General features: G+C 47.0%; 1 protein-coding gene across 2 annotated transcripts in view; it reads right to left on the reverse strand.

The window, feature by feature from the left end:
• Positions 1–915: 915 nt before the first annotated feature.
• Positions 916–24,505, reverse strand: part of CAPN8 (calpain 8) — a 108,058-nt gene continuing 84,468 nt past the window's right edge. For both annotated transcript variants that reach the window (XM_060396341.1, XM_060396342.1), the window contains exon 21: positions 916–1,491. In XM_060396341.1, coding sequence (XP_060252324.1) covers positions 1,426–1,491 — 66 coding nt within the window. In that variant the 3' untranslated portion in view covers positions 916–1,425. The remainder of the gene's footprint in view (positions 1,492–24,505) is intronic.

The raw sequence follows: 24,505 nt of genomic DNA on the forward strand, positions 1-24,505 counted from the left end.
CGCCCTCTCCCCATCCCCTCACCCTGCCCTTTCCCCATCCCCCCCACCCCGCCCTCTCCCCATTCCCCACCTCACCCCCTCCCCATCTCCTCCACCCTGCTCCTCCCTTTCTGTCCCTCCCTCCCTCACCTGCAGGCTCTCCTCCATCCAAGTTTGGTTTCACACACTCAGTAGACCGTCCTTGCCTAAATACTAGTAAAGATCACCCATCAGTCCTCAGTTATCTGCACAGTGATCAAAGGCAGCAAAACCAGCCCAGAACCACAGACACTGCCATTTGGAATGTGGGAAATGGTTTCATAAGCTACAGCTCCCCAGCATGCCTCTGCTAGTTACTGTTCAAATGAACCTCTGCAGGCAGGGTTCCTGGTGTGAGGTGAATTCTGTGTGGGGCCGAACAAGACTGCAGTGACAAGCAAACACAGTCCCCCGACAAAGTGCCACAGTCTCCGGCAGGCCTGGAGGCGGCTCTGCCTGGCTAAGCCTTTCCTCATGTCTGGCTTTACTTGGGAGGCACAAATGGCACCAAAGGACTCAGGATGGGTGGATGGAAAGACTTTTCTTCAAAAGGGAGCAGCCTGGTCAGAGCGTATGCTGAGAAGAGACATGAAAAAATAAACCCCCAGGATCCAAGCATAGAACAAGCAGTCAGCATGCTTTGGAGCAGACAGCTCTGAATCCCCATCACGGGGTAACTTCCCTCTAGCTGTGTGTGCAGAGTCTGCTTCCTCACGTCCGTGTCCCACACCACCCCCTTACCTCAGTACCTTATCATGTCACATCGGAGTCCCAACCTCCCAGCTCACCTGCCTCCCATTTCCCTTCTGTTACTGACCTGAGTCCTGGGACTCTTCAATCAATAGAAATTGATGAGTCCAGAAGAGAAATTCAGGCAAGGCTTTTTTTATTGGGACTCGTGCTACAGCAGGAGGGAATGAAAACTAGTAACAGGTGCCTTGCCCACTCTCTGGGGGATGGGGGGGGGCGTGCCAGCTGGTTCCTTAAATGGGGTAACAGCAGGCACAGGGTTGGGCAGGAGATGGTCTGCAGAATGTGAGGATCATGCACAGTCCCCTGCTTTTGCTCTTGGCAGCTCAGAAGTGGCAGTTGGTTTGTGGCCTTTTTGTATCTTACTGCTTATAGTTGTCCCAGCTGAGCATGCGAGCAGTTATTTTCAGTCCCTTGTAGTTTCTTCGTATTCTGTTGCTGGAGGAGAGGTTTGTCTAGGTGCAAGGACTCTGGTAAAGGATCCCAGGTCTCAGGTCCCAGCCTGTCTCCCTTCCACTCCACAGCTGTATCCGCAGAACCCGATACAGGGTAGAGGTAGTTCACTTATGTTTCTCTGCTCATCACCAAAGCAGAGATGAGCCTGGCTGTGCCAAGGTGAGAGGCGGTATAGCAAGTGATTAAGCCTGAAGCCTGGCCCTACCATCTTCCAGCCAGGTGACAATGGACGAGGAACTCACCTCCGCTATACTTCAGTGTTCTCCCCTATAAAGTGAAAGTGGAAGTGTTAGTCACTCAGTCATGCCCAACTCTGTGACCTCATGGTCTGCAGCCCACCAGACTCCTCTGTACTTTTCCAGGCAAGAATACTGGAGTGAGTGGGTAGCCATCCCCAACCCAGAGATTGAACCCAGTCTCCTGCATTTGCAGGTGGATTCTTTACCATCTGAACCACCAGAGAAGCCCCCCCTCTATAAAATGAGGCCAAAAACAATGGATTGCTTTTGTATGAATTAACATATGTATAAATTGCTTAGAACATTGTCTGATACACAGTGCTATGTGTTTGCAAGTGTCATTACTAAGATGTTTAACCCCTTGAGAGCGAGGGCTGTACCCTGCGTCCCCAGATCTCTATTCAGCTTATGCTACAAAACAGCAAAATCATTTAACAGAAAGGCACAGGAGAGAAATGAAGTTAGATTCAAGAACTGGCTGTGTGATCTTGGATGAATTATATGTTATTCAATACAATGACATTTAGTCTCGTGAAAAACTTGCAAGGCTGATGTAAGGCTTGGAATGATGTTTGTAAAACCTTTATTAGCATAGCGTCTGGTGCTACAGGACACTGGATAAATGGTGGCCGTAATCTTTGCTATTATTGCTGAAAGAATGAGCGGCGAGTGAGCTGCAGTCTCTCCAAAGCTGGAATTACATCAGTAAATCTTCAGGAAACCTGCATCCCCATGGGCGGGTCCTGCTAAAGGAATTGTGGGGCCCAGTGCAAAATGAAAACATAGGGCTCCTTGTCTACAAATATGATTCAGTATTTCAAGATGGTGATAGCGCAGCATTACACCAAGCATGGACCCGACCCAGGGCACAGGGGTCATTCCTGCCCCTGGGACTGACCAGCACTAGTTTCAGCTGAAGGGGCCAAGGCCGTCTTTTGAATTCAAGAGTCTCAACCCAGAGAATTCTGGGACTTCAGCAGAGTGAGAATGAGCATGCAGAGCTCCCAAGGCCAGGCCAAGTGTCCACAGTGACTTGACTTCCCAGCAGTGGCCTTAGCACCCCCTCCTGCACCTGAGACCTCAGTTCGCAAAGTGGGTGACTCAAGGCCATCCCTTATCTTTGATTAGGTGTGGACCAAAAATGTACTTGGTAGCTGCAGCCAATTGAATTACTGGCCCTAATCTCTCACTCCCCTCTTAGCATATTGACTTCAGGGTCAGCCTGAGTGCATCTCACTGCTGCTTGAATTTCATCCACATTACTCACTTTGAACAATAGGAGCAGCTGGGCTTGCCCTCTTGCACACCTGCCTCTCACCATGGGAAGTACACACCCAGGGTGGCCCCTGCCCCCCAAAAGAGGAGAGACACATGAAGCAGACCTGGGCCCACCTCACAATCTGCAGCCAAGCCCAGATAAACTCAGCTGAGATCAACTGAACCCTCCCGTAAACAAGGAGCAAATATTCTTTGTTTGGGGCCACTAAGCTTGGGGTAGCTTGTTGAGCAGTCACCTTGGCAATAGCTGATAGTTGGTATAGAACCTTGCAACCCAAAGAAACTGACACTCATCCCCCAGTCACTTGTTGAAAGTAAGGTACCAGGCACAATATATAGGGGTTTGCAAATAAAACACACACACACATCCCCCAGCCACAGTCAAGAAACCACCAAGAGGAGAGAGCAAATCTGTGTAACTATTACCTTGAGTCAACAACTCTAGTTTTACCTCCCAATTTCCTTTAAACCATATTCCTGGATGCCCATTTTCCCTGCTCATAGATGAAAAGATGGCAGCTCCATGACTCTCCTGAACACTCCTATGTAATACAACAGTTCTCCAGTCCTCGTGATCACAAATCTTGGTTTAATATTAATAATTAAAATGCCAGCCCTGAGGATTAGTCAAGACTCCACTCTTGATCCAAGTTAGAGACCTCTCCCTCCACTCCTGGATCTCACGCCTTGGGGGCAGCGAGGCTGGACAGGTGGGTGTGGTCACCGTCTTCTCCAGCCCCTCCAACCATAGGGTTCTACTCCTTCTGTCCAGCTTCAGAACTGGATTGGAACTGGACTGATGGAGGGAAGAGAAACAGGAAGTGGAGAGCCAGACATTCTCCCTCGACTGGCACTGCTGGGTGATCTGGCATGACTCCCTCTTAAGTGAAGGAAGACTGTTGTCTCAAGTGCATTTATGAGGGCACATCTGGAGACACCCTCAAAGCTGGGGCTCTCTTATCCACAGTTCCCCTGACCTGTGTCAAAGTACCTCCATTCCTGTTGGTTCCCTACTCTTTCCTCAGCCCCTAAGCTGTCAGCACTCCCTTCAACTTCTTTCAGCTGGTTCTGTCTGTCCTTCCAGGTGACTCTCTAGGACAGATCCTAAGATGGCCCACACTAGCCCTCTCTCACACCTGGTCAAAAGTGGTCCAGGGTATCACCCTGCACCCTTTGCCCTGGCAGATGCCAGGAGTGCAGGTCAATCCTGGGGTGACAGAAATTTCCCAGCCTTGCTCCTCTCCTCACAAAGCTGCTGTCTCTTGCCTTTTATATTTTCAAGGGGGGCTCAGACCATGGACTACGTACCCTCCAATCTGAAGGGGATCCATATTGAGCTGGGTGATCATATTTAAAACTCTTTCATCTGGACTTGAGATGAAGGAGGCTATATCTTCCATGTCCCTGTATCGGTCATGGTTCAGATAAGAAAATAGAAACCACTCATTATTTCCATCAGAAAGGTGAAAGAGTGTAAGTTTCCCTGGTTGGCAGTACTCTGTGTGTGTCGCCACACATGCCAAGAGACGAAAGCACCCTGGCTCCACAGGGAGAAGAAAATGAAGAGCCCACACTTGGAACTTTCCTGGGCTCTGCTCTATGCTTCTCTTCCCTTGACTGATTTTGATCTATCCCCTTTTCCTATAATAAACCATAATTGTGAATATAACGATCTTAATGAGTTCTATGAGTATTTCTAGTGAGTTATCATAACTGAAGGTCTTTTGGAAGCTCTTGAACTTGCAGTAGGTGTTAGAAGTGGGAGAAGTCTAGTGGAAAGTCCCCTTTAAATTTCCAGTTGGCTAACTTTGCAGAAATCAGGTGTCAGTCAAATTCTTGGAAAGGCTAGAGGAGAGAGATTTAGGAGTGCCTCTCCAGCCCATCACAGAATTTTAGGTTTATCACCATGGCAGTGATCCTAAAGATCATGAAGTTGTTGTGCTACCTGGAGTCTGAAAACTGCAGAAACCATTGCTGATGTTCACAGCCTCCCATCAGCCCTGAGGCAGGATACTGACTGGAAAACAGAGAATCCACTGGGAAAATTCAAATTGGCCAGAGCACTCACTACTTCTGCCATGCTGGAGGAGAAAGAATAGCTCTGACTGCTACTTGGCTTTCAAATCTAGCTCCAGGGCATCTCACTGGCAGAATTAAACCACTCACCAAACAAGTTAGTCTGAGAACTGGCCTCTAGACTTCTAAGGTGAAGGTGAAGTCGCTCAGTTGTGTCCGACTCTTTGCGACTCCGTGGACTGTAACCTACTAGGCTTCTCCGTCCATGGGATTCTCCAGGCAAGAATACTGGAGTGGATTGCCATTTCCTTCTCCAGGGGACCTTCCCGACCCAGGGATCGAACCCAGGGATCAAACCCAGGTCTCCCGCATTGGAGGCAGATGCTTTAAACTCTGAGCCACCAGGGAAGCCCCCTAGACTTCTAAAGAGGAGAGCTAAAGAGGAGAGAGCTAGAGTAGGGGTGGGGTTGGGGGAATGGCAATGAATGATTCCTGCCTTGGGCTCAGCAGGAGCTCTCTTTCTTGAAATCCATTTCCTAATTTCCCATCACCACTCTTCAAAGTCTTTACTAAGAATGAGGAGTTTGAGACTCACGTTACTAAATTTTGGAAAACTCCACAGTAAATCCTGCAGTCTCCCCACTCCTTTGAATGATGTATGTATGGTCCACAAGCTTCAGCCACAAGCACCATTTTAACATCACATTTTAACATCACACATGGAACAATTAGGATACACTAACACTTGGAATAATGAAGGTATGAACATCCTGAGTCTGGTCTTTGGAAATAATAGATGTCATCATACAGCCTGATATTCAGGAGAAACCTTCTCTTTAAGACACTTGTTTCCAAAATCTGAAATTAAACGAGATAAAGTAATACTGATTTGGTAAAGGATACCTTGTTTACAAAACACTTCATTCGAACGATAGGGATTTTCAGATGTTTACCACTTGTCAAAACAGAGGAAAGAAACTCTACAGTATTAAGAGGTGTTGTGAGTGGAAAACCAATCATTAGTTCAGGCAAAGTATCTTAGAAAGAGTTTTGAAGTCACTGGAGAATTATAACTGGTATAAAACGTAGTTTCTATGAAAGGATCTTTTTTAATAAAATAAGACCCAGCTATGCATTATGAGTATGGCATGAGTCAGTAAGGGCTTCCCAGAGGTCTCAGGGGTGCATTTCCCATCTCCCTTGGATGCTAATCTCCTAAAGGGAAAGATTCTACTGTGTTTATCAGTTAGGATGCTTTTGGCTGTAAGAAACAGAATATCATATCCCAACCAAAATAACTGAAACAATAAGGATATTGATTATCTTTCACATCAAGAAGCCTAAGAATATCCCCAGGTCTAGAACTGGTTAATTCAGTGTGATGAAGTCAGCAAGGACTTACTGCCTTCCGCTTTTGCACTCTTCCATCCGTAGTGTCTGCCTTTTCCCCTCAAAGTGGCAAGATGGTGGCCAACCACACAGCCTCAGGCAATCACATCACAAAATAGGAGGACAACCTCGTTTCCCACTTCTCTTTTTTCCACAGAGGAAATCTTTCCCTGGAAGACTTTCCTTTTGTGTGTGTGACTTACCTTGCAGGCTCCTTAATCAAGGTTGGGAGAGGAAGGAAGAGATTTGGAAATGTTATTGGTTCAGCAATTGGTAACCAACTCTTCCCCTTCCTGAAGCCACAGCTCAGTGTGCTGCACATAGTAGGTGTTCAGTAGACACAAGGTAAGAAGTAAAATATCCAAGAGCCAGCTGGGAGCAGCGCTCACTCAGTCTCAATGTCCAGGCTTAGTAGCCTCCATCACAGGCACCAAGAACTAGCCCCATTTTCCTTCTTCTTTTCCTAGAAGCGTCTGGTAAGCCTGGCCCAGGAATCAAGGAATGAAACTATTTCCATGTTTTGTCACCATCTCCTGCAAGCGTCGAGGTGCCCAGGCAGTAGGAGCCTGGAGACCCCAGAGGAGAAGAGCTACTGACAGACACACGGTGGTCCCCACAGAGATGAGAGAGCCCGTCCCGGGCTTGACCTCAGGAAAGCCTGCCTTCAGATCAGGAAATAGAGGGACCTGGTTCACATTCCCATGGAAACTGAGGGCAGCACTCTCGAGTTAAATGAATGCATCATGCAGGGCCCTTTAGAGGAGCTGAAACTCAATGGCTTTCGAGAGAAGAGAACAGTCGTTCAGAGGTGAATGGTGCTGGATTTGCAAAGGTCCCCATCCTCAACGGGGACACGTGGACCAGATGCCTCCTCTTTCCTCAAGATGGAGATGGGATTCACTAAAACGTCACCACCTCTTCCACTTGCCTTGGTGACCGAATCTCATTGATCTCAGCACTTACGTGGCCTCTGTCTGTGTCCACTCAGCTTCCTCCAAGAAACCACAGAAAAGTGAGATTTCAGCAAAGATCATGGGAAGTGAGGAGTCTGGTCACAGACTTAGCCTCAGCTGAGCCCGTGGTGAGTACTGGAGCAGCCCAGAGGGTGCAGACCATCAGGGCAGAAGGAAAGCAAAGCATTCATTTTATACCTAAGGAAACAGGAGCCCCAGAGAGGCACACAGGTACTTTGGCTCATTGGAGAGGCTAATGAGCCCACTCTCCACTCCTAATTAGTTGTATAATCTTGGACAAGCCGCATAACCACTTTGAATATTGGTTTCTTCATCTGTAAAATGGAGTTAATTATGTGGACTGCGCAGAACTGCCTCCAGCATTAAAAGAGATGAGCCAGGTGGGGGTGGCTCTTCCTGGACCGCAACGTCACCGTGACCATCTCCCTTCCTACTCCTCTCCCTGCTCTGCCTCCCGGCTCCTGGAAGCAGCAAGAGGCTGTATTTCGTTGCAGCACAGGTGTTCTCTCTCCCCAACACAGCTCTGAGCCTCTCGGTCAGGGAGCATGAGGCAGGCAGGGAAGCCCTCCCATGAGTCCCCACACTCGGAGCATCAGCCAAGGTCTGGATGGTTCCTTGGAGGAATCACAGGTGCACCTCTGGCCATCCCACTTGCTGGGAGCTGTCTTTTACTTATCCCCACAAAGGGGCACAGCTGCTGGTGTTAGGTCCGGGCTCCTCCCTCCTGCCTCTTCCTTCCCAAGCACCCAGCCTGGGTCTGCTCTCCCTACTCCCAGCTTCAACCACCTGGCAGGAGCAGTTTTGACCTTCAGAGACCAAGGACACCAGCCCCACCTCCCTCCCACCTCACCCTGGGAATGCCTGGACGGGACCCACCCGTGTCCCAGTTACACTGCAGTCAGTGATTATCTAAGTGAGAACAACAGCCTACGTGGACAGTTCTGGAAGCATGTCCTCCGGGAAGTCACTGTCTGTAGAGATGAGCTCTTCTGCTCCAAAATTCCTGCGACTCTGCCTTGAGCTCCATGCCCTAACCAAACACCAGCTACCCTGCTTTCCTGATCTTTCTAATCCCCACGAATCTCCCATTTTGAATTGGAACTATCTCCTGCAGAGGAAGCTTCCAGCATAAATAGAGATACCCTAAGCCCGTGGGCAGCCCTGGGGTGGCAGCCAGGATTCCTGTTTGTGACTTCTTATGGGACCCAAGCAAGAAGCATTATGCCTCCGGATCCTCTAAAGCTTGATGTGTAGACATGATCTTCGGCACAAGGGAGTTGTAAGGAATAACCGAATAGCAATTGTATTTTTAAAGCACTTTGCAAGGTGCCACATAAATAACTCTTCCTGTAAGTGATTGTCATATATATAAAATGCTAGAGATGGCAGGGGGAAATTATCGCCAGAGGCAGAGACACACGCCGAGTCAGGAAAGCAGGTCTCTCTGGAGGAAGTCATCGATGGCATCCTGAGAATTAAATGTCAGCCGGGACCATGTCCCTGGTCTTCATTCCCCAGTTGCCACGTGCAGACAGAAAGAGACATGTGCATGTGTTAAAAAATCACTGGCAGTAAAATCCACTTAAAATATTAAATCAGCCCTGATGTGGGGGACTCACAGTGGCGCTGATTCTACCTATGATTGCTTTTAATTCTTAGCAGAGAGTGAGATGATCAAACATAACCATTATTTTTCCATTTTATCTGGGGTTGCTAATTCTTTATTCTCCTGGAGCCTGTTAAGGGCAGTTTGCTTTCCTCCAATAGTGCGGCATTTAGCATTAGTTAGATGTCATTTACAAGGACAGCTTAAGGTCAAACTACCCTCACACATATTCTTTCCATGTTTAATTGGATGGTGTTAAGTCGGCTTCATTCCCAGTGTGAAAAAGCTCTCAGAAATAAAATACAATTGTGTAAAAGTCTGCACACAGTCCTTTAAGGAGGCAACTTTGGGTCCTAGTTCTCAGCTTGAAACAAACAAAAAGAGACCCATCCTGGTGACAAGCCAAGCCCGATCTCAAATGGTACAAACAGGGAGTATGGAAAGGCCAACACTTTGAAACACCAAGGAAATAGACAAGATTCAAACAAGATTTCATCAAAGAGACAGAGGATACAAAAAAAATACAACAGGAATGAAACAGGCTATGACTTCAAATACCTTAAACATTGTAAAAAAAAAAAAAATGCATGCACACTTTCGGGCCAATAAAGTTAAAACCTGGATGAACTGAATGATTTCCTAAACAACTTACTGACTTGAAATAGACTGCCCTGATGGTCCAGTGGTTAAGAATCCATCTTCCAATGCAGGCGACATGGGTTTGATCTCTGGAGAAGGCAATGGCAACCCACTCCAGTACTCTTGCCTGGAAAATCCCATAGCCGGAGGAGCCTGGTAGGCTGCAGTCCATGGAGTTGTTAAGAGTCGGGCACGACTGAAGCGACTAAGCAGCAGCAGCAGGGTAACTAAGATCCCTTATGCAGCTGGGCAACTACACCCACGTGCCACAATGAAAGATCATGTTCTACAACTAAGATCAGCTCAGCCAAATAAGTAAATGAATAATTTTTTTTAAGTACACTTCTGTATAAAGATAGTGGATTGAACACATGCCTCTACCATTTCACCCTTCCTTAAACCCCATTAAAACTACAGGAAAGGATTTTGTTTTTTAATTTGCTATTTTTAGGGTTTAGTCCCTTTTCAGCCCTGTTGAATGGTCTGGCTGTTCATTTCCAGTGAAATCTGGGGTTTTGTGTTTTTATTAAGACAATTTTTTAGAGCAGTTTTCAGTTCACAGTAAAATTGAGGGAAAGGTAAGAAAAAATGTTTTGCATATAATCTCTGCCCCCAAAAGGATTTTTTTTTTTTTTTTAATGAAAAAGACATAATCTAGAAGCTGTGAGTCAGCGGAATACGTGGGAGGTAACTCAGCTGTCTTGAGGTGGGGTGTCACACTGCGCCGCTGGCCCAGGTCTCCTCCTTTTCGATGACCACTGTCCAGAAGACACCTGGTGGCAGCTTCTCCTTGTGCCTGGTGGCTCCGGACAGAGCTGGAGTGTCCACCTGGCGCTTCCCCCCATGCTCCCAAAACCAGGAACACTCAGGGCAGAAGTAACGCCATGTTTCACCTCCATTCTTTTCTACCCATGGACTGGTACAGCAAGGCCTCCACTTCTGGGCTTCCCACTCCCCGGACCCTTGCCTCCCCAAGACGGAAAAGGCAGCTCTTCTGCTCCTGACACGGAGTGGAGGAGAGGACCAGAGTGTGAGGCCTGCACCGTCCTTCCTGTCCCACATCACACCCTACGCCCCTCTCCTCCACGCGTGCCCTCCCCCGACTGCACCGTAACACTTGGAAAACAAGGCCATGCAGTATCCCCTCCCCCATCATCCCAGAGGGCATGCCCAGATCCACCCCACAGGTTGCTATCCCCACAGGCTGTATCTTTTTAGATCTCCCATAGGTGTGAGGAAATAGAAAAATAGATCGTGTCTAACTTGTTTCCATTTAAAATAATTATATTTGGTAAATTAAATGTAAATGAGTCCCCAGTCACACAATATTTTTTAATGTAATAGAATTTACTTCAAAATGTTTTAAATTTTCATTTCAAATGGAGCTATTGGAAACTGAATTCTTCAGCAATATGGCATCTTGTTATTTTCATCAGGTTGGGAAAAATGAATGAAAGTCAGACAGTGGAAGCAGTTGTGAGAATTACTATAACAAAAGAAGTTACTGTATTTTCTCCACTAAGTGCCTTCCAATGTCAAGAAGGTAGAGGAATAAAATGTATTTTTAAAAGGTAAAATTTTCTGAATGGGATTTTTGCTTTTAAGAATGAAAAGAGCTGACATTGATGGAATGTCTGCTCTGGGCCCAAGCCTAAATCCATAGCTGAACATACATTAACTCAAGAACATATATTAACCCTCACAGCAACTCAGGTCAGTCAGAACCACTGTGGTTCCATTTTACAGATGAAGATACTGAGGTTTGATGAGGTTAAGTAATGAGGACTAAGTATTTCCTGACATATCAGTAAACATTACATCCGCCTGGATGGTGAGCCTTGAGGAAACAGGATGGAGACAAACAGACTGCCGGCTGCCAAGTCTGCCTAGGAATCTCAGCTGCTGCAACCACTCCCGATGGTGCACCTGAGGTGACTCAGGATAAGAAAACACACGATCCTGGCCCCATATAGCTGAGGTCCATCACAAAAGAATGATTTCAGCAAGCCCAGACTCTTGCATCTTTTCATACATAGTAAAGAGCTAAATTCCTTGAGATATCTGTGGGGTTTTTTTTTTCAGTTAACAATAACCTTTTGATTCCTTTTTATTCCAATCCTAAAGAAAGGCAATGCCAAAGAATGCTCAAACTACCTCACAATTGCACACTCATCTCACGTGCTAGCAAAGTAATGCTCAAAGTTCTCCAAGCCAGGCTTCAACAGTGCATGAACTGAGAACTTCCAGATGTTCAAGCTGGGTTTAGAAAAGGCAGAGGAACCAGAGATCAAATTGCCAACATCCGCTGGATCATCGAAAAAGTGAGAGAGCTCCAGAAAACCATCTATTTCTGCTTTATTGACTATGCCAAAGCCTTTGACTATGTGGATCACAATAAACTGTGGAAAATTCTGAGATGGGAATACCAGACCACCTGACCTGCCTCCTGAGAAATCTGTATGCAGGTCAAGAAGCAGCGTTTAGAACTGGACATGAAACAACAGACTGGTTCCAAATAGGGAAAGGAGTACATCAAGGCTGTATATTGTCACCCTGCTTATTTAACTTATATGCAGAGTACATCATGAGAAATGATGGACTGGATGAAGCATAAGCTGGAATCAAGATTGCCGGGAGAAATATCAATAACCTCAGATATGCAGATGACACCACCCTTAAGGCAGAAAGTGAAGAACTAAAGAGTCTCTTGATGAAAGTGAAAGAGGAGAGTGAAAAAGTTGGCTTAAGGCTCAACATTCAAAAAACTAAGATCATGGCATCTGGTCCCATAACTTCAATGCACATAGATGGGGAAACAGTGGAAACTGTGAGAGACTTTATTTCTGGGGGCTCCAATATCACTGCAGATGGTGACTGCAGCCATGAAATTAAAAGATGCTTGCTTCTTGGATGAAAAGCTGTGACCGACCTAAACAGCATATTAAAAAGCAGAGACATTACTTTGCCAACAAAGGTCCATCTAGTCAGAGCTTTGTTTTTTTCCAGTAGTCATGTATGGATGTGAGAATTGGACTATAGAGAAGGCTGAGCGCTGAAGAATTGATGCTTTTGAACTGTGGTGTTGGAGAAGACTCTTGAGAGTCCCTTGGACTGCAAGGAGATCCAACCAATCCATCCCAGAGGAAATCAGCCCTGAATATTCATTGGAAGGATTGATGCTGAAGCTGAAACTCCCAATACTTTGGCCACTTTATGGGAAGAACTGACTCGTTTGAAAAGACCCTGATGCTGGGAATGATTGAAGGTGGGCAGAGAAGGGGACAACAGAGGATGAGATGGCTAGATGGCATCACCAACTCAATGGACATGAGTTTGAGTAAGCTCTGGGAGCTGGTGATAAACAGGGAAGCCTGGTGTAATGCAATCCATGGAGTCACAAAGAGTCAGACATGACTGAGCAACTGAACTGAACTGAACTGAATCTTTTGACGTTCAGACTACCTGCCTTTTAAGCAAAAAACTCTGATATAACCTGCCCGCTCTACCCCCCTGTCCCCCAACCCCCACCCCAGCCTCCTCAGAGCAATCTCTCAGAGTTATTTGAGATGCTATCTCCCAGGCTTGGAGTCCTAAGAATGTTCACCAAATAAAACATAGCTCTTAACTTTTATACTGTACATTTTTTTTTCAGTTGATAGTAATTCATGGCTATGAAATGGGGATTCTGAGTTTGTCTGACTCAGATCCTGAGTTTTTAGTCAACACATATCCTGACTTTATTCTGGAATCTTGTCTAAACTTTCTCTATTTATGCTGCTTCTAATACTTAATTTTTTCAGGCTTAAGAAAGTGAAACTTCTGCCCAGAGAAAGAATGTTGTACCCATTTGGATGCTCACTTATTTCTTGATCCAGAGTGCAAATTCCAGAAACATTCTCTCTGCCAAAGTGAGTCAGAGCGTGATGTGCTGATGCTGCTGGATGGTTTTAGGATTGAAGGATTATTGGCAACCCAGCCTTCAGCCATGCTTCCCTGAGATGCACATTCTAACAGTTTTGTTTGACCAGTGGGGCGGTTGAAAAGAGCTTACTGAACCTCAGTTAGGCTGGTCCCCTGGACTTTGTCCACTAGCTTACAGCACTTTCATTGTGTGTCTGGGGTCAATCAGCCCCCATCCCCACCCATCAGAACATCCCTCCTCATCCTTCCTGGACACACAGCACCCTTCCAAACTATCTGTGCTCCATAGTTACCAAATGGGATCCCAACTGTCTCCCCTACTCCGACTCTTTTAACATACCCTACCCACCCCATAAACCCTGCTGTTGGTGTGACCATCTCAGCTTAAGAACCCACACCATGCACTTTGACCCTCCTCATCAGCAGAAACCCCTAAATTCACATCATTTGTTTCCCATCTGCCTTCGTGGTGACCTAGTTCTTAGACCATCCGTTCAGCTCAGACCTTGGCTGCATCAGACTCTGCTTCCAGCATCAGCTCATTGGCTCCCCTTGCCCGCTTCCCTGAAGGATCAGTGACCCCTATCCCACCCCCACCCCCTCACCCCCGAAGCTGTGCAGCCCTCCCCCACCCTCAGTGGGAAACAGACAAGAAATCCCATTAGGGAGGGAGGGGAGGAGAGTAAGACGTAAAGTGCTAGACATGTCGTAATTGTCACTTCATCTTCACAACTACCTGTAATTGATTTATCCCCCACTTTACTCCAGAAATGGGTTAAGAAGCCTTGTGAGACTACATAAAAGGCCAACTAGCATGAATTAAAAGCAGAAGCAGAAGAAAAAAGTAACAGGGCACATAAACCAAGATTAAAGTGCCAAATATGTCCATAAATTCTGTGCTCTGCATGGGCCATAGCTTTGCCTCGAATACCCACTGCAGCCAGGAGGACCCGAGCAATAGCTGAGGCAGGTGCCCTGTTCAGTCAAGGGTGAGGAAACTGACCAGAAGGTTGAGTGACTCAGCCAAGGTCACACAACCAGGTGACTGGAAGGTGGCCATGTGATTTAAATCTAGGCCCACATGAACAGAAGATGCTTCCTTGAGTCTGTAAGACCCTCCCCTGAACTCCCTTCTGAACAAAAAGCATCCATCAGCCTCCCTCCAGCCACAGTAGTGTCACCTGGACAATCAGAGAAGAGGCCACCTGGCTGCATGGAGCTTGTCCCTGGGCACCATGGCACTGAGGGAAGGGACCTCCAACAGTTGCTCTGTCCTGGGGGAAACGTAGAAGCAATCAAGCTGCAGCCCTGGGCAGAGGCCAGGGAGCCAGTGGAGGCAACCCGGCAGGACAGCCCTGTTTCACTTCTGTGAAACAGGCCTGCTCCCCTGTTTCACCCTGAAGGCAGCATACAACTAATAGGCTTGTCATCTGGGGAGATAACATTAGCCTCGTCATTACCATTTTACTAAATAAGTCATTTTCAATTAATTACATTGCACTCTGGAAAGCATTAGCTCTGGTTGACTTTTCCATTCCTGCTGATTATGGCGTTGGCAGAATTCATTAGTCCTGTAGATAAGCCAGGGTTTGTGGGCGTGGTAGGCAGAGACAAGCTCACGTGGACCAGTGCCAGGAGCCCCAGCGCCTCAGGAAAGCTCTAGTCTGTGGCTAGCAACGTGGCCTTGGGTCCGCCCATGGGCCCTCCAGGGCCACAGCCATTAGTCCTGAGAGCAGCATCCATCCAGAAAAGACCTCCTCCCTGGTTGCTTTGCCTTTTGGCCTTCCCTTTGATTCCAGGAGAAAAATCTGTGAATTGACTTGTTGATTGCTTTCCTCTCAATTTGAGAGCCTCCAAGAGCAGCTGGGCTTCCCTGGTGACTCAGATGGTAAAGAATCTGCCAGCAATGCTGGAGACCTGGGTTTGATCGCTGAGTCGGGAAGACCTGCTGGAGAAGGGAATGGCAACCCACTCCAGTATTCTTGCCTGGAAAATCCCATAGACAGAGGAGTCTGGCAGGCTATAGTCCAAAGGGTTGCAGAGTGAGACATGACTGAAGTGACTTAGCACCCACTCATGTCCCTCGTTTTAGTTAAGTGTCTTCAAGGAAAACCATGCAGTCCATGGGGTCACAAAGAGTCAGACATCACTGAGCGACTAACACACAAGAGCAGCTAGAGACTGTGCCCCGAGGGGAGGGAAGCCTGGACCCTGTGCTGAGGAGCAAGCTAGGGAGGACCAGTCTGGAAACACCGGGTGCTGTGCAGTAGACGTGTGTGAACAGTCACGGGCTGGAGTTCCTCCTTGACCACTGTGGATGAGTGTTCATGTCCCTCCAACATTCATGTGAAACCCACCCCTCAGTGTGATGGTGTTTGGAGGTGGGGCCTGGGGCCTCTGGCAACAATTAGGTCATGAGTGTGCAGCCCTCATGAATGGGATTAGTGCCCTCATAAAAGGGACCCGAGGGAGCCTCCTAACCCTCTTTCCATCATGTGAAGACACAATAAGATGATGGCAGTCTGCAGCTTGGAAGAGGGCCCTCCTCAGAACCGCCTGGGCTGACACTCTGGTCTTGGGCTCCAGCTCCCAAAACTGTGAGATGTAAATGTCTGTTTCACCTGGTCTACGGTACTTTGTTATAGCAGCTGGGATGGACCGAGACTGCCACCTACCCCCAGCCTCGCTAAGCCTCAGTTTCCTCAGCAGCCAGCTGGAGTAACAGTACCCTCTGACAGGTGTTTTGGGAAGGCTGTTACTTGTAGTGTTAGTAGCTAGATTTTAATGGAGTACTGACCACATGCTGGACACTGTTCTGAACACATGGCCCAATTCATTTAACCATGATCGCAACCTTATGACATAGGTACCATAACTTTTTCCACTGTCAGATGAGAAAATTGAGGATCAGAAAAGCGAACAATCACCAGGTGGCCCAAAGCCACCTGAGTGGCAGCTAGATGGCAGCTAGAGGGCACCTCCATGCCCCTTACTCTTAGCCAATACGCTCTGTCAATTAGAGGAGATAAAGCATAAAATATTTCATAGAAATTCTGGAATATATAAGAATTCAAATACTGTTAGCTGTTTTTGCTGTTAATTTTTCACATTAGTGGGATGGAGAGGAAAAGCCAAACAGGAGGGTGATGTAGAAATTCCACTGGAGGGACCCTACAACCCTGGGTCCCTTGATTCCCACTCTAGCCCACCTCTCTGCAGACAGGGTTCCATTTCAGAAGCTTCTCCCTCCACAGACACTTATGTAATTTTCCCAAAATAGAAGGTTGGGTTTGGGGAGCTGGGAAAGAACTGAGTGACCCTCTAGCCCAGGCTCCTCACGTTACAGGTGAGGAGGCTGAGACCTGGGAACGTCACAGAGCGGAGCCAGCAGAGAGCCTGGGTCCCCTGACAGTTCCTCTACCACAGGCTTAATGTTCCACAGTCTTCTTTGCATATTGCTTTCCATAAATTTGCATACTGCGCTCTAGAGACTCAGCATATGAAACAAAATAAAAGAATTTATGGATGCTGAATTCCAACGTAATAATCAACTCAACATACTTGAATTGCAGAACAGAGCCCCAGGCTGCCAGGAAGGGGCTGAGGGCCTGGTGAGGCAGGATGGGCATGCAGGATATAGCCTCACTCGGCGCACCATCAGGAGCATCATCCCATTCCCAGGACGACCCAGGAGCTGCTCCAAGGAGCCAAGGGACACCTCCTTGACAGCCTACCAGAACTAGGACACAATCTCCCCATATAGCCTTCACGAGGGCAAGAGAGGGTAAAGCAACTTCTCTAAGATCGCTGGACAGCTCATGACAGAGCCAAGACAGGAACTCCCAGCCCCCTGTGACATCCACCTTCCACATGAAGCTGTCATGAGACCTCTCTGAAGTGCGATCTTTTCCTTCTCTGGCTGGGAAGGGGGAGCCTCTAATCCCCTTGGCTCAGAGCTGTACCTCTAAGGAACTGTCCACTTGGAAAACCCAGAGACTACAAGCAGATGAGCCCGAGGACTGGTAAGCACTGTGCTGTATGGACTTACCCTGGGTGGTCCCTGGCAGTACATCCTGAGCCAGGCAGGCCTCCACGCTGGTAGGCTTCACTTGGGGGCATGGTTGGGAGGTGGGGCCAAGGGAGAGAGAGAAATAAAAACGCTCACCAGAGCCCACAGGGGAAAAAAAAAGAAGCCTACGAAGCAGTCACTGCCCTGCTGGGGAAGAACAAGCAGGACTGACCCAGGAATGCCCATCTTTCCCTTCTAGAGCCCAGGGGTGAGGGATTAGCATGGTGCTGAACAGAGGGTAGTCCCAGCTGCTGGAAGAGACCCAAGAAGGGGGTCCTGAGAGCTCCAGTTAAAGAGAGGCTTGCACAGGGGACCATGGGATACCAGGAACTCAGTGAGAGCAAAAGGCCAGAGACAGTCTAGAAGACGCCCCTCCAGTCTGCAGTGGTTTTCCTTGAAGACACTTAGCTAAATACAAGGGGACATGCGTGGATGCTAAGTTGCTTCAGTCATGTCTGACTCTGCAACCCTATGGACTATAGCCTACCTGTGTCCATGGGATTTCCCAAGCAAGAATACTGGCGTGGGTTGCCGTGCCCTCCTCCAGGAGATCTTTCCAATCCAGGGATCAAACCTGCATCTCCTGTGTTGCAGGCAGATTCTTTGCCCACTTAGCCACCTGGGAAGCCCAAATACAGGGAATTTGCTGGTTAATTCATACAAAGGCCTGCCCATGACAGACTGCAGCGCAACAGCTCCTTTTCCAGAGACACGGTAGAAAACCACCTTCTAGACTGGACTGAAATTGTGCCTGGGGTGGGCAGATGGGCCATCAGGGGTTCAAGTTAGGGTTCTGCAGACCCTCTCTGATTCATGGCTCCGTGCCTTCTCCTCTGCCAGGCTGGCAGGCTTGAACTGAATGGGACATAATTTGAGTTTGGGCATGTTAGAAAAAAGTAAAGAAACTGTCTTCTTCACCTTCATGGAGGCTGGGAAAAAGTAGAGTAGGGTGGGTGGGGCATTTGTAGAAGGGGAAGAGGGACCCAAGGAAAGCACAGGTGGAAGGAATAGTCCCAGCAAAGTTAGTGTGCTTGGTGATATTAGTTAACACTGAGTCATCGGAGAAGGCGATGGCACCCCACTCCAGTACTCTTGCCTGGAATATCCCATGGACAGAGGAGCCTGGTGGGCTGCGGTCCATGGGGTCGCGAAGAGTTGGACACGACTGAGCGACTTCCCTTTCACTTTTCACTTTCATGCACTGGAGAAGGAAATGGCAACCCACTCCAGTGTTCTTGCCTGGAGAATCCCAGGGATGGGGGAGCCTGGTGGGCTGCCGTCTATAGGGTCACACAGAGTCGGACATGACTGAAGTGACTTAGCAGCAGCAGCAGCATCCTGCATTATTAAAACATGGCAGTGAGTCTAGGCTGGAGTCTGGAAAGATAGCTTGGGACCCATCCCAGGAGGCTCTTGGACACTGTGAGTTTGACTGTCATTTTACTGGCAAGGACACCACTGAAAGCTTTGAGGGTAGACAGTGTGATGCACTGATGCTTTAGAAAGCAGTTTTGATGCAGGGGACAGAAAGGAAAGAGCTTCAAAGGAGAAAGATTAATTAGAAGGCCTCTGCACCGGGATAAGCCATGAGAGACGGGGAAATAGCCTGAATTTGAGCAGTGGAAAGGAAAGGCGGAAACTAGGAGGGAGTGAAAAGAGAGCTGATAGGAATCAGTGATGGATCAGCTCTGAGGATAAGTGAGAGGAAGGCATCAGAGATGCCTGCGCTTGGGCCAGAATGACTGGGCAATGATGTTATGTGACATCCCGGATTCGGGAGGGGTAGGTGCAAATCAGGTATAAAGGGAGAAGATTGAATTCATTTGGCTTCATTTGATATTCATTTGATAACCTCATGGGTCTTCAGGACAGTCTCGTGGAGATACCCAGAAAGGGGTTGGAAACTCAAGATCAAGTAAGAGGTAGTTGGGCTGGAGAAGGGCTAGAGATCTGGAGGCTGACTTCACTAAAGGAATCAGAGGATACTGAGAAGGGAAAGAGGAGAAATCAAGAAGGAAACTCTGGAGAATGCTGAGCAGATAAAGATGAGGACAGACACATCCTCTGTAGTGAGCAATGAGTCAGGGGAGGGCACCCAGGGATAGGTTGCAGGAGTCAAAAACGCAAAAACAAAATGACTTGAGAAAAGCCCCAGAGTGTCCAAAATCATTTCAACTCTTAGGGAATTGAAGTTAAATTCTTTTTCTGGGAAAATAAGAATTTTATAAGAGTTGTGAACAATAAGGGCTTCATTGGTAGCTCAACTGGTAAAGAATCCGCCTCCAATGCAGGAGACCCTGGTTCGATTCCTGGGTAGGGAAGATCCACTGGAGAAAGGATAGGCTACCCACTCCAGTATTCTTGGGCTTCCCTGGCCGCTCAGATGGTAAAGAATCTGCCTGCAATGCAGGAGACCTGGGTTCAGTCCCTGGGTCAGGAAGACCCCCTGGAGGCGGGCATGGCAACCCACTCCAGTATTCTTGCCAGGAGAATCCCCTCAAACAGAGGAACCTGGTGGGCTACAGTCCATGGGGTCGCAAAGAATCAGACACAACTGAGGGACAAAGAACAGCACAGCACAGTGAACAGGAAACATGCAAATATCCTGGATTATTCAAAATGATTTCTACCTCTCAGGTTATTAAGACTCCATTCTTCAGATTAATTTTCTCTAAATGAATTAAAATAAAAATTTTTTCATAACTTTATCATCATAGATGGCATAAATTTTTTTTTAACTTGCAGTTAATATCAGCTCCATCCTTCAGCCACTCCAGCCAAAAACATTGTAATCATCCTTGACTTTTCCCTCCCACTCATGCCCCATGTCTAACCGACAGCAGATCCTATAAACTCGCCTCACCAGCTCTGCAGATGCCAGGCTGGTCCAAGCCACCGTCACCACTCATGCAGGTTGTGGCCCCGGGCTCCCACAGCCCCCACTGCTCCTGGACTCACGTGCCAGAATGGTCCTCATAAAATACAGTAGGACAGGGGCTTCCCTGGTGGGTCAGTGGTAAAGAGTCCACCTGCCAATGCAGGAGACATGGGTTTGACCCCTGAGCCAGGAAAATCGCACATGCTGAGGAGCAGTTAAGCCCGTGCGCCACAACTATTGAGCCTGTGCTCTGGGGCTTGGGAGCTGCGATTATTGAAGCGTACCTGCCCTAGAGCCCACGCTCTGAAACAAGGGAAGCCACGGCAATGAGAAGCCCGCACACTGCCCCTAGAGAGTAGCCCCACTCACCACAGCTAGAGAAAGGCCTTGGCGGCAGTGAAGACCCACTGCAGCCAAAATAAATACATAAAATTATAAACAAACAAAAAATGCAGTAGGGCCTTGTCAGGCTTTGGTTCAAAACTTCCAAAGACTTCCCATCTCAAGAGTTAAACCCGAAGTCCCCAGTGTGATGCGTAGGGATCAGGCCCCCCATGACTCAGCAGCTGCTCCCTCTCTCCCTCCATCTCCTGCTTCAGCCCTGCAGGCCTCCTTGCTCTTCCTCGAACATCTCGTTTCAGCGTTCTTTCGTTTTCTCTACTTTGCTATTTCCGTGAGTATCCAGACAGCTCCCTCCCAAACCCATGTGTTTTTTCCATAGACCACATTTTCCGAGATGCCTTGCTATTCTCAGAGATGCCTTGCCTATTTAAAACTGAGTGCTTGACATATCCAGAAAAGATGGAAACTCTAATTCAAAAAGATACCTGCACCCCAATCTTCTTTGCAGCACTATTCACAGTAGCCAAGACATGGAAGCAATCCAAATGTCCATTGACAAAGGGATGGATAAAGAAGATGTGGTATATTTATACAGTGGAATATTACTCAGCCATATAAAAGGAACGGAGTATTGCCATTTACAGAAACATGGATGGACTTAGAGCTGATCGTGCTGAATGAAGGGGTCAAAGACAAATATAATATGATATCACTTATACGTGGAATCTTTAAAAAATGATGCAAATGAACCTATATACAGAACAGAGACAGACTCACAGACATAGGAAACAAACTTACGGTTACCAGAGGGGGACGGGTGGGTATCAATTAGGAGTATGGGATTAACAGATACATACCACTATATATACAATACATAAACAACAAGGACTTACTGTATGGGACAGGGAACTCAATTCAATGTCTTGTAATAACCGATAATAAAAAGGAATCAGAAAAAATATATATATAACTGAATAGATGTATAACTGAATCACTTTGCTGTATACCTAAAACTAACACATACTCTAAATCAACTATACTTTTAATTAATTAATCAATGCTTGCCCCAGACTCTGTCTCTCACATAAACTCACACACATTTATGTTTCATTTCTCTTCATATAAATGCAAACATACTATATAATTTCTCATTTATTTTTGTTTGTTGTCTGGCAGCTAGGATGTAAAAGACTAGAAAGAAGGGATTTTTCCATGCACCTATGGACAGGAAGGCCTGGCGTGCTGCGATTCATGGGGCTGCAAAGAGTCGGACACAACTGAGTGACTGAATTGAACTGAACTGAATGGACACCTTATCTTTGACAAAGGAGGCAAAAATATGCAATGGAGAAAAGACAATTTCTTTAACAAGTGGTGCTGGGAAATCTGGTCAACCACCTGTAAAAGAATGAAACTAGGACACTTTCTAACACCATACACAAAAATAAACTCAAACTGGATTAAAAATTTTAATGTAAGTCCAGAAACTATAAAACTCCTAGAGGAAAACATAGGCAGAACACTCTCTGGCATAAATCACAGCAAGATCCTCTATAACCCACCTCCCAAAGTAATGGAAATAAAACCAAAAATAAATAAATGGGACCTAATTAAACTTAAAAGCTTTTGCACAATGAAGGAAACTATAAGCAAGGTGAAAAGACAGCCTTCAGAATGGGAGAAAGTAATAGCAAACGAAGCAACTGACAAAGAATTAATCTCAAAAATACACAAGCAGCTCATGCAGCTCAGTACCAGAAAAATAAATGACCCTATCTAAAAATGGGCCAAAGAACTAAACAGACATTTCTCCAAAGAAGACATACAGGTGGCTAACAAACATGAAAAGATGCTGAACATCACTCATTATCAGAGAAATGCAAATCGAAACCACAGGGAGGTACCTTCTCAAGCTGGTCAGAATGGCTGCTGTCAAAAAGTCTACAAACCGTAAACGCCAGAGAGGGTGTGGAGAAAAGGGAACCCTCTTACACTGTTGGTGGGAATGCAAACTAGTACAGCCACTAGGGAGAACAGTGTGGAGATTCCTTAAAGAAACTGGAAATTGAACTGCCATACCACCCAGCAATCCCACTGCTGGGCATACACACCGAGGAAATCAGAATTGAAAGAGACACATGTACCCCAGTGTTCATCGCAGCACTGTTTACAATAGCCAGGACATGGAAACAACCTAGATGTCCATCAGCAGATGAATGGATAAGAAAGTTGTGGTACATATACACAATGGAGTATTACTCAGCTATTAAAAAGAAGGCATTTGAGTCAATTCTAATGAGGTGGATGAAACTGGAGGCTATTATATGGAGAGAAGTAAGTCAGAAAGAAAAACACCAATACAGTATATTAACACATATATATGGAATTTAGAAGATGGTAACAATGACCCTATATGCAAGACAGCAAAAGAGACACAGATATAAAGAACAGACTTTTGGACTCTGTGGGAGAAGGTGAGGGTGGGATGATTTCAGAGAGTGGCACTGAAACATGTATATTACCATATGTGAAACAGATGTCCAGTCCAGGTTCGATGCATGAAACAGGGCACTCAAAGCCCATGCACTGAGACAAACCAGAGGGATGGGATGGGGAGGGAGGTGGCGGGGGGTTGGGATGGGGGACACATGTACACCCATGGCTGACTCATGTCAATGTATGGCAAAAACCACTACAATATTGTAAAGTAATTAGCCTCCAATTATAATAAAGAAATTAATTTTTTAAAAAAAGAAGGGATTTTTGTCTATTTTGCTCACTATTTTGTCCCCAGGGCCATAAAGGTTTGACTTTTTGTGAATACTCAAAAATCTAAGTTGAATGAATGAATCTCCAGCTCCTGGGACTACGCCCACTTTCTCAACCTCTGCCACTGGCTCCATATTGCTGTACTTAGTCGCTGAGTGTGTCTGACTCTGCGACCCCTTCTCCTCCTGCCCCCAATCCCTCCCAGCCCATATTAGCGGCTACCATACTAGGCGCTACCATCTAGTCAAGGCTATGGTTTTTCCAGTAGTCATGTATGGATGTGAGAGTTGGACTGTGAAGAAAGCTGAGCACCGAAGAATTGATGCTTTTGAACTGTGGTGTTGGAGAAGACTCTTGAGAGTCCCTTGGACTGCAAGGAGATCCAACCAGTCCATTCTGAAGGAGATCAGCCCTGGGATTTCTTTGGAGGGAATGATGCTGAAGCTGAAACTCCAGTACTTTGGCCACCTCATGCGAAGAGTTGACTCATTGGAAAACACTCTGATGCTGGGAGGGACTTGGGGCAGGAGGAGAAGGGGACGACAGAGGATGAGATGGCTGGATGGCATCACGGACTCGATGGACGTGAGTCTGAGTGAACTCTGGGAGTTGGTGATGAACAGAGAGGCCTGGCGTGCTGCGATTCATGGGGTCGCAGAGTCGTACACGACTGAGACTGAACTGACTGATACTAGGCGCTGCCAACAGAGGGCGCCAGCAGCAGTAAACCCGCTCTGCGATTATTCCTACAATTGTAAAACCTGCCCCCTTGTGGTGCAACCTCCCTCTCCAAAGACACCAGCGTCTCGGACGGTGTGAAGTGGGCGAGGGAGGAGCCGGGTGGGAGGGAGTCTCTAAATTTCAATGTTTTAATAATTCGCAGCTGTTACCCCACAGTACCTTTAAGTACTCCTCTTATCCACTCAATTACTAATTATAACTTTCTACCTAGGTAACAATTTGCTATGTTTAATTCTTTCTGTTGAAATAACTGCTGTGGTTTCTGTCCCTTGATGGACTGTGGCAGATACAACCCACCGCTCAGGAGGACCCCTCATAGCTGACAGCCTTTGTACCTGGCATTCTACCTGTAAGCCAGATGCTGAGGGTAGGGGAGAGCTCCAGCCCTCACGGTCCAGGTAAAAGTGGAGGAAACTCCTA

The sequence above is a fragment of the Ovis aries genome, chromosome 12 (assembly GCF_016772045.2).
Source record: "Ovis aries strain OAR_USU_Benz2616 breed Rambouillet chromosome 12, ARS-UI_Ramb_v3.0, whole genome shotgun sequence".
NCBI lineage: Eukaryota > Metazoa > Chordata > Mammalia > Artiodactyla > Bovidae > Ovis > Ovis aries.